The 12,860-nt window shown below is 45.5% G+C and overlaps 1 protein-coding gene across 1 annotated transcript; it reads right to left on the reverse strand.

Annotated features, from left to right (window-relative positions):
* Window positions 1-832: 832 nt before the first annotated feature.
* il7r (interleukin 7 receptor) lies at window positions 833-12,592 on the reverse strand. The gene is made up of 8 exons (XM_049604269.1): window positions 12,492-12,592; window positions 6,422-6,554; window positions 6,173-6,327; window positions 5,521-5,672; window positions 5,275-5,428; window positions 5,096-5,201; window positions 4,937-5,009; window positions 833-3,560 (listed from the first exon to the last, which is right to left on the reverse strand). The coding sequence occupies exons 1-8, from the start codon at window positions 12,583-12,585 to the stop codon at window positions 3,189-3,191; spliced, it is 1,239 nt and encodes a 412-aa protein (XP_049460226.1). The 5' UTR covers window positions 12,586-12,592; the 3' UTR covers window positions 833-3,188.
* Between the last annotated feature and the right edge of the window lie 268 nt (window positions 12,593-12,860).

The raw sequence follows: 12,860 nt of genomic DNA on the forward strand, positions 1-12,860 counted from the left end.
TTTAAAAAGACCTCGCTGGTGTTTCTGAACGTTTTAGCTCAAATCAAACAGACGGGTGACAAATTCAAAGGAAACACCTGAACGACTCAAACGCTGCCGCTCGACCTCTTCACCTCCGCAGGAGCGCAGCAGCAGCTCCAGACTCTGACCTGCAGCAGCTCAAACTCAGCCGGGGTTCTGATACCGGACCGCCCTGCCTCCCAGCTGGATCAGAAACCTGTCTGCTGTGAAACAGATCAGGCACAGCACTGCCGCACCTTAATGCTACATCACCTCCACCCAGACTGAGGTCGCTGATCTGCCAGGTAGCTTCTAAGGAAAGCCCAAAAACAGAAGAGCATAGACCTTTGTGCCAGGGCGGTGCTGAGGACATTCAAGAGTTCTTTTAGGTGGTCTTTGAGGAAGTTCTAGCACTCATTTAGGTGGATCTAGGGGTGTGGTCAGGTGTGGTCCTCTAAGAGGTTCATGTGGACACTGAGGAGTTTGTAGTAGTCCTCGAGGTGGTTCTGTTGTCCATTTAAGAGGTTCTACCTGGTCCTTGTGGTCTGTCAGGTGGTTCTTCAGGTTATTCTAGTGACTTTCATCTTAATTTTCTGATGTTTAGGTTCTACATGGTTCTTGTGAACACAGAGGGTTTTGTTGTAGTCCTTTAGGTGGTTCTGGTGTCCACTGAGGAAGTTCTAATGGTCATTTAAATGGTTCTTTTGGTCTGTTAGGTGTTTTTTGTGGATAGTTACTTTAATCTGTCATTACTTTGTACATCATTTTGAGAGCTGGACGGCTTCGAACTTCCTCAAGGGTTTGGATTAAGGCTTTGAGGTGGTTCCACTGGTCCTTTTGGTGGTTCTAATGGTTTGTTTGGTTGTTATGGTCATGTATGTTTATGTGATACCAGTGGTCGCTGAGGAGGTTCTAGGAATCATTAAGGTGGTTCTAGTGGTCTGTCAGGTGGATCTTCAGGTTACTCTAGCTGTCATTAATTTGTACATTATTTAGAAATCTTAGGGCTTACAACCTCCTCAGAGGTTTGGGTTTAGATGTAAGGAGGTTCAGCTCATCCTTTAGGTGGTTCTAGAGGTCATTTAAGGGATTCTATATGATTGTTGTTGTGTGTCAGGGGGTTGTTACGTTCACTGAGGGCTCATTTATATGATGATAGCTGTCACTGAGGAGGTTCTAGGAATCCTCGGGGTGGTTCTAGTGGCCATTTGAGAGGTTCTTTGTGGTTCTTGTGGTCTGTTAAGTGGTTTTTGTGGTTACTTTAAAGTGTCATTAATTTGTACAGCATTTAGGGATCGTAGGGCTCAGAGCTAGAGGGCTTCGAACTTCCTCAGAGGTGTGGGTTTTAGGGAGTTCATTTCATTTCATTTGTTTATTGTCATTTGCATGCTTGCACATGAAACGAAATTTGTAGGAATCCTTTCCTTCTAGGGGTCATTTAAGAGGTTCTACAAAGTTCTTATGGTTATTCTAGTTACTTTAATGAGTCGCACATATAACACGCCATCAAAACGTCACACTCGTCATGCTTTGCTCACACTTTTAACACAGACATCAAGTCGGCGCTTCGCTGTCGGCTTAAAGGCGAGACAACTCTGTCCCTCTGTGTCACGATCGTACCGTTTATACAGAACAATGAGGCGGCATGTCGGCGTGACCTTCCTTGAACAGGCGGTGTAAAACTCTATGATGAGGAGAACTGAAGGTGTTCTAGTGGAACAACACCTAAGTAACTCACCTCAGACGGAGATTTATTTTCATTTGTCACCCATCTGTGAGTCGTTGGACGACCCTCCAAGCAGCCAACTGAATCTTTTTATTTGGTTGCTTCACTACAGAGAACATGGCGCTCAGCTGAAAGATGAGCTGAGCCTTAACCAGTGCCGTCTGGACGCTCTCTGGAGACACTTCTCTGTGATTTGTAGTAAAACCTGCAGAAACACAGTAGCTGACTGTATGAGGAGGTCTGTCAGTATACAATGTGCCATATATGATTCAGATATACTTGATACAATCGTACGGCGTCAAAAGCAATAAAATAAACATAAAGCTACATTTCCGTCTCTCTGGGTCCACAGCCCACATTTAACAAACTGCTACTGTCACACTCTGCACTCCAGAGAGAGATGAAAATAAAATATCTCCACTTTCACTTGTTGAAGGAAAAATAAAAAAAACTCTGCTGCACAGGCTTTGACCATTTAAAAAACTGGAGACATCAAGGGGTGAATAAAATCAACTCTGACCTGCTGGTGGCGCTACAGGAAACGTGAAAGGATCACTGAGAGTCAGTGAGACCGTGAAGACCCGTCCAACACTGTCCAGGAAATGTTGCTAATATTTCACTAAAAAAACCACACCACCTCATGGTGGCGTTCAAGGGTTCATCCTCTGGCCAATGCCGTCCGTGCAGGATGTTATAGTCACAACAATTAACACAAAATCAGCCAATCCCTGTGAATTTTGAGCGGTCACTGAAAATTAACCACAAATTTGACTATTAACATCTGATTTCATCGTGGAGCTGCGTGCAGCGCAGTGATTCTCTCTGTGTTTATCTGCAGGACAGGAGCTCAGGGTCACACACACACAGTGACAGGGCTAACTGTTAGCATCACGTGGCTAACGTGACCTAAGGGTTATTAACAGGTTTAATGACAGAGTCGAGCTGTTTTGGTGTCAGCTCGGTGTCTGATGTTCTCAGCAGGAGAGGAGACGCTCCTGCAGCTCTGCGTCAAACACCATCAGCAGCTGATTGTTGGTGATCAGCTGTTGATGCAGACACCCCCCATCTCCGCAAATCACGAATAGATTCTAATTCTGTGGGAAACACTGAGCGCTCACGATAATGAGCTCCGAATCAGAAACAGCATCACAGCTATTCTTGTAATTTCCACTTGCCCAAAAATTGAACTGCAAAAAAAGGCCAAAAGAAGTTGTAAAGAATTTTTTGAAATGAGAAATATCAGGCTGCAACAATCCCAAACACAGCCTGCGAAATCCTGGACAGACTGATGAAGTGAACGTCTGTGAAACGTTGATGGAAATAGAGATATTCCAGAGTGAATCAGAGACGTGGACTGACTGATATTAAAGGACTGTTAATCATTTTGTGGCTGGTCAGAGTTTTCTGAGGTGTCATTTTCCAGTTTTGTCCGTCCATCACTGTCCCTCTTCGTCCTTCTGACCTACTTGATCTGATAAAAACTGGACATGGTGACGTAAGCCTCCGCCTCATTCCCTCCGCCGCTGTACTCAGGCTGAGGTGTGTGAGCTCTCTCCTCGGGCGGCTGCACTTGGACGGGGGACAGACTGGTGCTCTGGAGGGCGTCCTCTCCGTCGGAGGAGCTCCGGCTCAGCAGGGCGGACAGCTCCAGCTCCTCTGTGCTGACGCTGGTGGCGCTCCTGGAGGAGTCAGAGCTGTGGGAAGAGCCGGGAAATTCGGAGTGAGCACCGTCAGCGGCTGCAGCAGCGATCGAAGTTTCCTCACACGGCTGCTCCTCCATCTTCTCCACTTTAAGAGCGCTGAACACTTCAGGTTTGAAGTTCAACAGGAGGCCCTGAAACAAACAGGACAGATCCCATCAGTGTGTGGAGCATCAGTCAGAGCGGTCTGAACGTCACCTCATCTCAGATCAGATGTTCTCCTCTGACATCACTGCACTCACAGTTTGTTCGTTTAGTCATGTTTAACCCTGTTGAAGCGGTCCTCCAGTGCCTACGGTGGTATTTCTGCTTACCGTGTCATTTCCTGGAGTGTCTTCAAATGCTTCCTAAAATCTGTACAATTATGTTTCTGATATGAATGTAATGATGAAATGATATGTTTTGGTGGTTTGAGTTGAAGGTGTGAGAAAGAATAGTATCAGTAACATTGTTAACACTGTGCTACATTACAGAGAAATACAAACCGTACTAATGAACCTTCATTAATATAGGCCTATATTTTATCTCCAAGTGCACGTCACACACTGAGCGAGCCGCCTGTTAATGACGCTGTGGGCTAATGGGCATGTAGCTACTTCCATGTTTCACATGATACGTCATGTTTGTAGTCGACCAATGAAGATGAGTTCACATATCACCTTGGGTTCATCCTTCACCTTCTCAAAATGATCCCACACTTTGGATTTCCTGCCCGACATGTTATTAACTAGCCTGTGGAATAACCGCAGGTACCAGCCCTGGAGATTAGGGGCCGTACACCTGCTGCATCTTTAACCACCTGGGAAACGTGAGGTCGGGTGCTGGGCGCAACCTTAACAAGCATCATGTCGCCTGTTGACCTGAAACCGTGAGGTCAGAGCTGATCTTCTTCCAGGAGCTGTTTATAAGTGTGTCGGCCTATCGTCTGTGGGACAGATGTGAAGCTCTGGGCAGCACTAACATGATCAACTTTTATCAAACTGAATATTTACAGAAGAAGGGAAAGATATCTGTCAGCTGTGATTGGTTTGTAACCTGACTCCTGTCTGACTGCTGAGCGTGGCCTCTTCTAGACAGCATGCAGCAGTTGTTCTTCTTCTTCTCTGTGTTTATTGGCGGCTCACAAGCCAAATGTGTGTGTGTGTGTGTGTGGTGTGTCATACTGTTGTATGAAAAGTGTCATATAAATAAAGTTGATTTGATTTGAAATGTAAAGCTACATGTACATCCACCCACTGTGCCGGGGGGGGTAGGTGCTGCCCTTGTTAAGTCAATGAAGGCAGTCTGACTTCCTTTTATTGGCTATAATTTTAATTATCAGAGTAATGCATAATTATGAAAAATGTCCTATCATGCACCCCATTAACAATCAGTAAAGTGACTATTTTAGTACAAACTGTGCGCTGCGGCACTTGGAGTTAGTATTCCTGAATGCACCCCTAATTCTGACCACTAGAGGACGCTGTGGTTGTTTTTCTGATGAGGACAGTCTCACAGTAAAATGACTCACTTTATTTGGCTTGCAGATCTGCACCAGTGTGTGTTTGGGGTGCGGGATGCTCGGCCACATGTAGGTAAAAATTCTGCAAAGGAATGAAAAGAGAAATATCAATATATGACTCAAGTGTGAACAAACTGACTCTACGACAAGAAAGCAGAGACGTCATACTTGTTTTTCCAGAAGAAAATAACACTTAAAGGCACCACCAGCAAAACGACGAAACACAGAAGCAGTGTGTACGTCTCCCGTCTCCCGTCCATCTGTTTTTTTTCTCCTGGAGGAAACAAGAGCACAGAGTCAGATGAGGTCGTTATTCTGATGTGAGCATGAACAGGACTTGTTCTCACCAGCGGGAGTAAAGAAGCTGTACGTTTCACTCCACTCGCTCCAGGTACCCTGCCAACCTTTCACTGGTAACGCTCGCACTTTGACGTGATACTCGGTGTGTCTGCGGAGGTGCTGCATGTCGATCTTTAGAGTGTCCGATGAGAAGTTTTGAGGCTGTGGTCAAACAGGAAGTACAGCTCAGTCACTGCTGAACATCGTCAGAGGAAGAAATAAAAACTGCAGCAACACAAATCAAATGATGTTACTATTGTTCTGCCGGGGCTCTGGATGAGCAGCTGGAAGAGTTGGTTGTCGAGTCTCAGGTAGTCTTTGTGATATGGAATCTGAATACGAATCACAGCCTGGTTTGACTCATGGTCGAAAGTCACGTTCTTCACCTGAGGACTTCTCGGTTTGACTGCAGGGACACAACAAACGAACACGAGACATCTGAGACATAAAATCACCTTGTAAAGATTTGGATTGAAATCTGTTGGATTGTGTTGATGTGTTTCTGTTCATGGCCTCCAGAGGATGATCCTCTTGTTCCGACGGTCCATTGTCCCAAAATCTGTATTTGATGTTTTTCTCGTCAAAAAGCCAATAAGATTTATATCTGTCTGTCTGTCTGTCTGTCTGTCTGTCTGTCACCATGATGACAAACTGTCCCTTACCTTAACCCAAACCGTTCTGTAAACCGTACCTTAACCAAAGAGTCACGTCAAACCATGTAGTGATTACTCAACAGGCCTAACAGGCACAGGCCCAGGGGCCCAAAGTGTCAGGGGCCCCTGGGCCTGTGCCTGCGAAATGTCACTTAAAAACTGAAAACGACCACAAAGAGACATAAAATTAGCTCCAAGAGAAACAAACTGAGTCAGTGATAATGAGTTCTCCAGCTCTGCAGGAGGGACTCACCTATTTTCTTCAGGTCCACCATGATTGTGATCGAACTTCCTGTCTTCAGGTGGACGGATACGTTGAAGTCAAGGACAGGACGCAGATCTTTGACTGTGTTTCCGGGAACCTTCAAACACTTCTCTTCTTTTTTATTTCCACTCCAGTCGAAGTAGCTGTGAACAGACGAGCAGAGCTGTGGCTCAGTGACTGAACGTCCTCTGAACGCTGCTGATGTCACACCTACACATGACGGATAAAAGCCATTACCACACTGTCATCCCGTCTATGACATCAGCCTCTTCGTCTTCATCGTCCTCACTGTCGCTCCGGCCTCCGACCAGTTTACAGGTCAGACTGCTTCCTGCCATCAGGATGTCAGAGATGCAGCTGACTCTGGGCTCTGACAGGAAACACACAGATTCATTAGCGACGTCACATCCTGTCCCAGTGTCACGCTCACGGTGGGCAGGAAGGAAGTCATGGAGCATTAAAGGAACACAGTGGCCATTTGTTTGTCAGTTCTTCGCCACCTGTGATGTTGAATTCATGAAGGAAAGAGAGAATTCAGAAAAGGTGAGTGTTGCTGATGAAGTGCAGTAAATGGGGTGCGCCTTTACCTGCAGGTGCCCCACATCAGAACAACAGTCAGATGTTCAGGACGCCACCAACACGTGACTTTTACACCAAAACACTGAAACATGATTTAAAGGTCCAGAGTGGAGGATTTACAATCGGTCAACTTTGAGCCGACAGGAAGTAACAGCACCAGATCGACAAGGTGTGCGTCAGCAGGGCGGGACAAACATGACGTTTGGATGAGGTGTTCTGTGTGCGCCTCACGGCGGGAGATTTAGGCTGTCTTCAGATATCTTTGTAAACAGAAATTTCCCTTTACGTTCAGGCCTCTCGTCCACACAAACACTCTCTGAGCTGAAAATTGATCAAAACTCTGTTTCCTGTTGAGTGGACGTGTAAAACTGAGCATTTGGAAAATTTGGGGAAAAAAATCACACATGCCTACTGGTGTTTGGGCAAACACTGGAAACAACAACAACAATGGCGGACTACTGGTTTGTTAGCGTTTTGTCAGTACTGCTCGGTCTAATGATGACTTTACACCTAAACTCACCACTTCACAAATGAACAGAGGCGTCTGCTGCACCTGAGTGTTTGTGGTTTAAAGTCCATCAGAAGCGATGGTTTTGGCTCAGGACCGGTGGAACCAGCAGACGATGGGACACTTTCAGAGTGGGACGGTTGATGATGAGGAGTGGAAGGAAAACTTTCACATGTCCAGACAATCACTCGTCTGTTTCAGTGAGTTTCTTTGTCCTTAAACTGGACGGGAATCAGCGGTGATGAGGGTTTGGTTTTTTCAAGATATAATTTTTATTGACAGGACAGCTAAGTGTGAAGGGCGGGGGGGGGGGGGGGCACGCAGCAAAGGGCCACAGCCAACAAACAGGCGGTGAAAATTATATTTAGATGATCATATTGACATCGCACAATCTTTCACCACAGTTTCAATGTTTCTATCTGTAAGTATTTAATTTTGACTCAACACTTCCTGTTTCCGTTTCAAAATAAAAGTCCCCTGACAACATTTCTGTGAACAGAATCTCTTCATTTGTTACCACAAGGCTTTTATTGTGAAATATACGGCAGTGGAGCCGATACGTTTCAGTTCTAGTCAATGTGTGTGTTTACACCAGCTGTGGCTGTGCTGCGTTCCGGCTCCATCACAGCTCCAGAGCCCTCCGCAACAGATACGCAGGACTTCTGTTTTTGCCAGACGCCGGAGCACAACGCAGCAATTCAGCACAGAGCAGATCGTGCGGGGCAGGAAGTCGTACACAGAAACAAAATAAAACATCTGGTTAATTTTCAAAGTAAAATACACAGTGTTCACGGCGGATCATAATTCCCTGCACTACACCTTGAAAACTACCTAATGGGCGGAGGCAGGCCTGAAGTCAACAGGTCAGAGGTTTTCAGACGTCATTTCACCCCGTTGACACCATGGACGAGAAGATGTTAATCATGGCAGTGCACCGAGATGTCTTCCAGCGGAGCTGCACCGCTCCACACAGCAAACGGACAGCGGAGCACGCAGCGGATAACCAGCACTGCCGTTCCGCCACGGACATGCATCCAGTGGAAATCCAGCGTAAATTAGAGAAGAAGAACAGCAGCTGTTGACAGTTAGCGGCTAACTCAAAGAAAAAGAACAGCAGCTGTTAGCAGTTAGCAGCTAACTCAAAGAAGCAGAACAGCAGCTGTTAGCAGTTAGCGGCCAACTCAAAAAAGAAGAACAGCAGCTGTTGGCAGTTAGCGGCTAACTCGAAGAAAAAGAACAGCAGCTGTTGGCAGTTTGCGGCTAACTCAAAGAAGAAGAAGAGCAGCTGTTGGCATTTAACAGCTTCATCATCCTCCTTAAATATAAACCATCCTCAATGGGTCCAATCAACGTCTTGTCACATTTTTCATACGCATGTGCAGCAGTAAATAAATATTCTTTTCACTCAGAATGAGTCTCTGCTGATTGAATGATGTCAGGGGGACATAGCGACAGAGACAGAGACAGAGAAGTAGAGAACTCAGTGGGATCACAGAGCGGTGGACAAATGTTTGAGTTTGTCATTATGACTTTAAAGGTGACTTTATCGTCTGAATTTGTTGATAAAAGTTTCATTTCTGAGAGCAAATACTTGATTTGTTTATAATCATCAAAACCCCAAATGAATATGTTGACATGGATCCACATTTATCTAGAAATGAGCTGTCATGACATCTGACTGATTCTGAAAGAGCATGCCACAAATGTGTTTTCAGGTTCTGCGACCAGGGCCGGGCCCAGTATCGAGCCCTGAGGTTTACCACAAGAAAGTTTCACAGACAAGGAAGTGGAGTTCAACAGAAAAACACAGCAGCAACAGCAACAGCAGCAGAGACCATCTGTCTTTATTCCACTCAGTCTTTGCCTACATTACCCACAGTGCTCCTCTCTTCTCTGACAGCTGTGTGGGATTGCGGTGTGTTAGCAGCAGTGGTTCATGTTTCCTGCAGCAGAGACGAGCAGCGTTTCTTTCTGACTCCACACCTCCAGATTTTTTTCACTTGTCAGACTTGTAGTCTTCAGCTGATAATGAGTCACATAACATCACTGAAGGACGTTTATCAAACATCACACAGCTCCCTCTCAGAGGAGATGCCGAACTCTTTACAGTCTTGTTAAAAATGTGCAGTAAAACTCCACAGCACCTGCACACACAGTGAATGGGAGTTCCTCTTTAAAACCTTTTCTAGTCTCTCGTCAGTTACGTTTTCTCCACATTAAAACCACAAGTTTAGTTTTACTTCAGTTTGTCTTTGGTTCAGACTGAAATATCTCAACAACTCCTGGATAGCAGGGGCGTCTGAAGCTTTCCAAATGTGGGGGGGGCAATAAGAGAGGTGGTCTGGGGATCGGCCCCCGGAAAAGTTTTCTAAAGAAATAGATGTCATTTCCTGCATTCTGGTGCATTCTCACAGGCTTTAAATAGCTTTGGTTCTATTAAAGGATGGTAAAGTTTCATCAAAGGAAAGAGACTACGACAACAATTCAGTGACAAATTTAGAGGCAGCTGCAGAGCCAGGAATGACCTTTGCATGTAAATATTAGCAGTATATTTCTGATTCTGAATTAGGTTTGATTTTAAACAACCTTGTGTTTGCAGCAGAGGTGAGACAACAAACAATACTGCATTAATCTCTGTCAGTGGGGAGACAAAGGGGAAGAGTTAATAAATCCACAAAGATAAATAGAGAGCGAGGTGGACAAATAGATAGATAGATAGATAGATAGATAGATAGATAGATAGATAGATATCACTATATACATTTTTCATATCATGTTAAAAATGATAGTGTATTTTCGGGGACATGATATGACACAACACAAATCAGACTATAAATCACAAACTGTCTAATTATTCCCCAAACTGCAGGATATGTTTAAAGTCTAATGTTGGACTGTTTTGAAATGGGTCCATGGGGGGCGCCGCCAGCACCAAACAAGTGGCCTCTCACAAAATGTGTCCATAAATCAAAAACAGTTTGGTCAAACTTTTCCAAACTCAGGAGGTTTTTAATTCAAGTGTTGAAGTCCCCAAAATGTCTCTGTCCTGATCAGCAGGGACGAACAGTATGAAGAGGACAGGTGGGGACGGCTCAGATTTGGACATGAATGAATGAATGTCTGTCTGATGGTCATAAAACCGGTGCGTTATCTTTGTGTACTGTGAACTTCATGCTGGCTTGAACCCTAAAATCAGCACGTGTGGCTTCATTCTGTTGATTATCTTCATCCTTCAGTCTGAGCACGTCTGACGCAGGTGGAAAACAGACATCACAAGTTCTGAGGTCATGTCTTCAAATGTTTTATCATCAGTCCAACAGCCAAAGAGAAGACAGACTAAAAACCTGACAGTGTTTCAGCTGTAGAGAAATGACCATCAGCGAACACATCAGGACAAATACAGAGCGAATCTCTTCCATCCAACACGACATATGACATCATCAACACGCTGACCTTCCCACCCCCACCATCCCCACACTGCACAGTGACACACACATCATGATAACATCTGCTCAGATGAGCTGTCACTCAGTTTTTCACTATGACGCTGTGTTCTGGGGAATAACAGCACCTGCACCACAGCAGATAACCATCAACAACACCGAGACGCCGCCTCACATCTGCTCACTGCCACGTCACCGCCGGCCTCAGCTGACCGGGACTGATACACAACATGAGTTTTCTTTGTTTCGTCACATATAAACAGATTGAGTTACAGAGTCAGCAGGTCACATGACCAACATTTACAGCAGGCAGTTTTTATCAGGATGAACTGAAGTTGTTTTCAAAGTTCGGCTCGTCTGTGACGTGCTATCTGAAAGAAAACAGGACTTTGTGACCTGTAAATGTTGAATGACCTGCACTCGTACAGCAGGTTTCTGGTCTTCCCACCTCTCAAGGTGCTTTCACACTGTCACATTCACACATTCACACACTAGTGTTTGAGGCTACCATACATGGTGCCACCTGCCGCTCAGTAACCATTCACACACACTCACACACTGATGAACGGCCATCAGGAGCAGTTTGGGGTCCAGTTCACCTCAGAGCTCAAAGGGTTAAATGCTTGTGAACGGCGTCTGAGAGTGGCACAAGAAAAGTGACGTGGCTCCAGGTTTTAAAGGGTTAAACACCGTCCACTCTGTCATTCAGATCATGATCTGTTGATTATCCCGCTCTGAGTTAATGTTCTTGTGTTGGGCGAATCGACCTGACGCCACTGCAGCTTCCTGTTAATCGCAGACATGTCACACTTGTCTGTTAATATGTGGCAGATATGTTCAAACTGTTTGTTTCAGCAGCGCTGTAAACCCTGCACACTGGAGTGTTACTGGGTTAAAGGCATTCATCTGATAAAATAAAGTCTTCACTGGTATTAAAAGGAATGTCAGGAAGTCTGACGCTGTTTTGCAAAATCTCAAAAATAACTGTTAACGTCTCTTTTTGTTAAATCATTTACTGAATTCTTCTTCACCCGGTCAGGCTGTGGCTCAGAGGCAGAGCGGGCCGTTTAATCCCCGGCTGAAGGACTCAAACTGTCCTGGTGACGAGATTATTTCACACATCATATGATCAGATGATATGGTGTGTGAGTGTGTTACAAACTGAGCAGCAGGTGGCGCCCTGTGTGGAAGCCTCAGCAACCAGTGCATGAATGTGTGTGTGTGTGTGTGTGTGTGTGTGTGTGTGTGTGAGAGAGACTCGTGGTCGGAGGACTAGAGAGGAGTTTTACAGTCCATGTACGACGTTGGAAGGCAGTCTGATGTCAGAGTGTGAACACCGTCCAACAGATGTCTCATATTTCCCACATGCTGGTAAAACACACACATACTTTAATGATCATATGATGTGTTCACTGTCCTGTAAAACGGATTGTTTTTTTTTTCCAGTGTTTGGGAAATAATCTCGTCACCAGGACAGTTTGAGTCCTTCAGTGTTAGCTGTTGTCAGATTGGTGTTAAGCTTCAGTCTGACTGTCCCTCAGCTGTCAGAGCTCTGAACTCTTGGCTCAGTGACTTTGAGCTGTTGGACACTTGTTGAGTGACGACTGGATCAGGATCAGGTACCGACCCACAGGTGCAGAGACTCACCTCAGATATGTGGTTCTAACTCTGATGAACACTGACTGAGCTCTGGAGGATGAAGTGATCACAGATGTGTCTCTACAGTCACAGATAAGAAACAGGTGAGCAGATGCTCCAGATGAAATGATCCTCTCACCCATGTCCGTGTCTCCGTCTCCGCTCTGAGCCCGAGTCCCAGCCGACAGCAGCAGCAGCAGCAGCGGTGCAGCGATCCAGCAGCCAAGCAGCATCTCCTCAGTCAGAACGCTGATCTCAGCAGCTGACGGCTTTTCTGTCAGCCACAGAGGAAGGAGGAGTGGCCTCTGTGCAGAGGAAGGAGGAGGAGGAAGGTGCTGACAGGATGTAAATCAGAAAACATCTCTGCAGGTTGTGTGCAGAGCTGAAAACACAGGCGGTAAACACACACCCTTCAGTCACAGATCACACACACTGACTTCCATTAAATGTTGTCTGACATCTTTCTTTAAAGTCCACTGAGACGCTCCTCTCTCTGAACATGTCCTAA

This window comes from Epinephelus fuscoguttatus, linkage group LG18, assembly GCF_011397635.1.
Source record: "Epinephelus fuscoguttatus linkage group LG18, E.fuscoguttatus.final_Chr_v1".
In the NCBI taxonomy this organism is placed as follows: domain Eukaryota; kingdom Metazoa; phylum Chordata; class Actinopteri; order Perciformes; family Serranidae; genus Epinephelus; species Epinephelus fuscoguttatus.

What these genes read in the sequence shown, in the direction of transcription:
- il7r (XM_049604269.1), bottom strand. Translation starts at nt 12,585, where the DNA reads ATGCTGCTTGGCTGCTGGATCGCTGCACCGCTGCTGCTGCTGCTGCTG. An exon ending in AGACGGAGACACGGACATGG is followed by an intron (nt 6,555 to 12,491) that starts GTGAGAGGATCA and finishes GTTTCCTGTCAG; the next exon opens with AGCCCAGAGTCAGCTGCATC. An exon ending in ATAGACGGGATGACAGTGTG is followed by an intron (nt 6,328 to 6,421) that starts GTAATGGCTTTT and finishes GTCTGTTCACAG; the next exon opens with CTACTTCGACTGGAGTGGAA.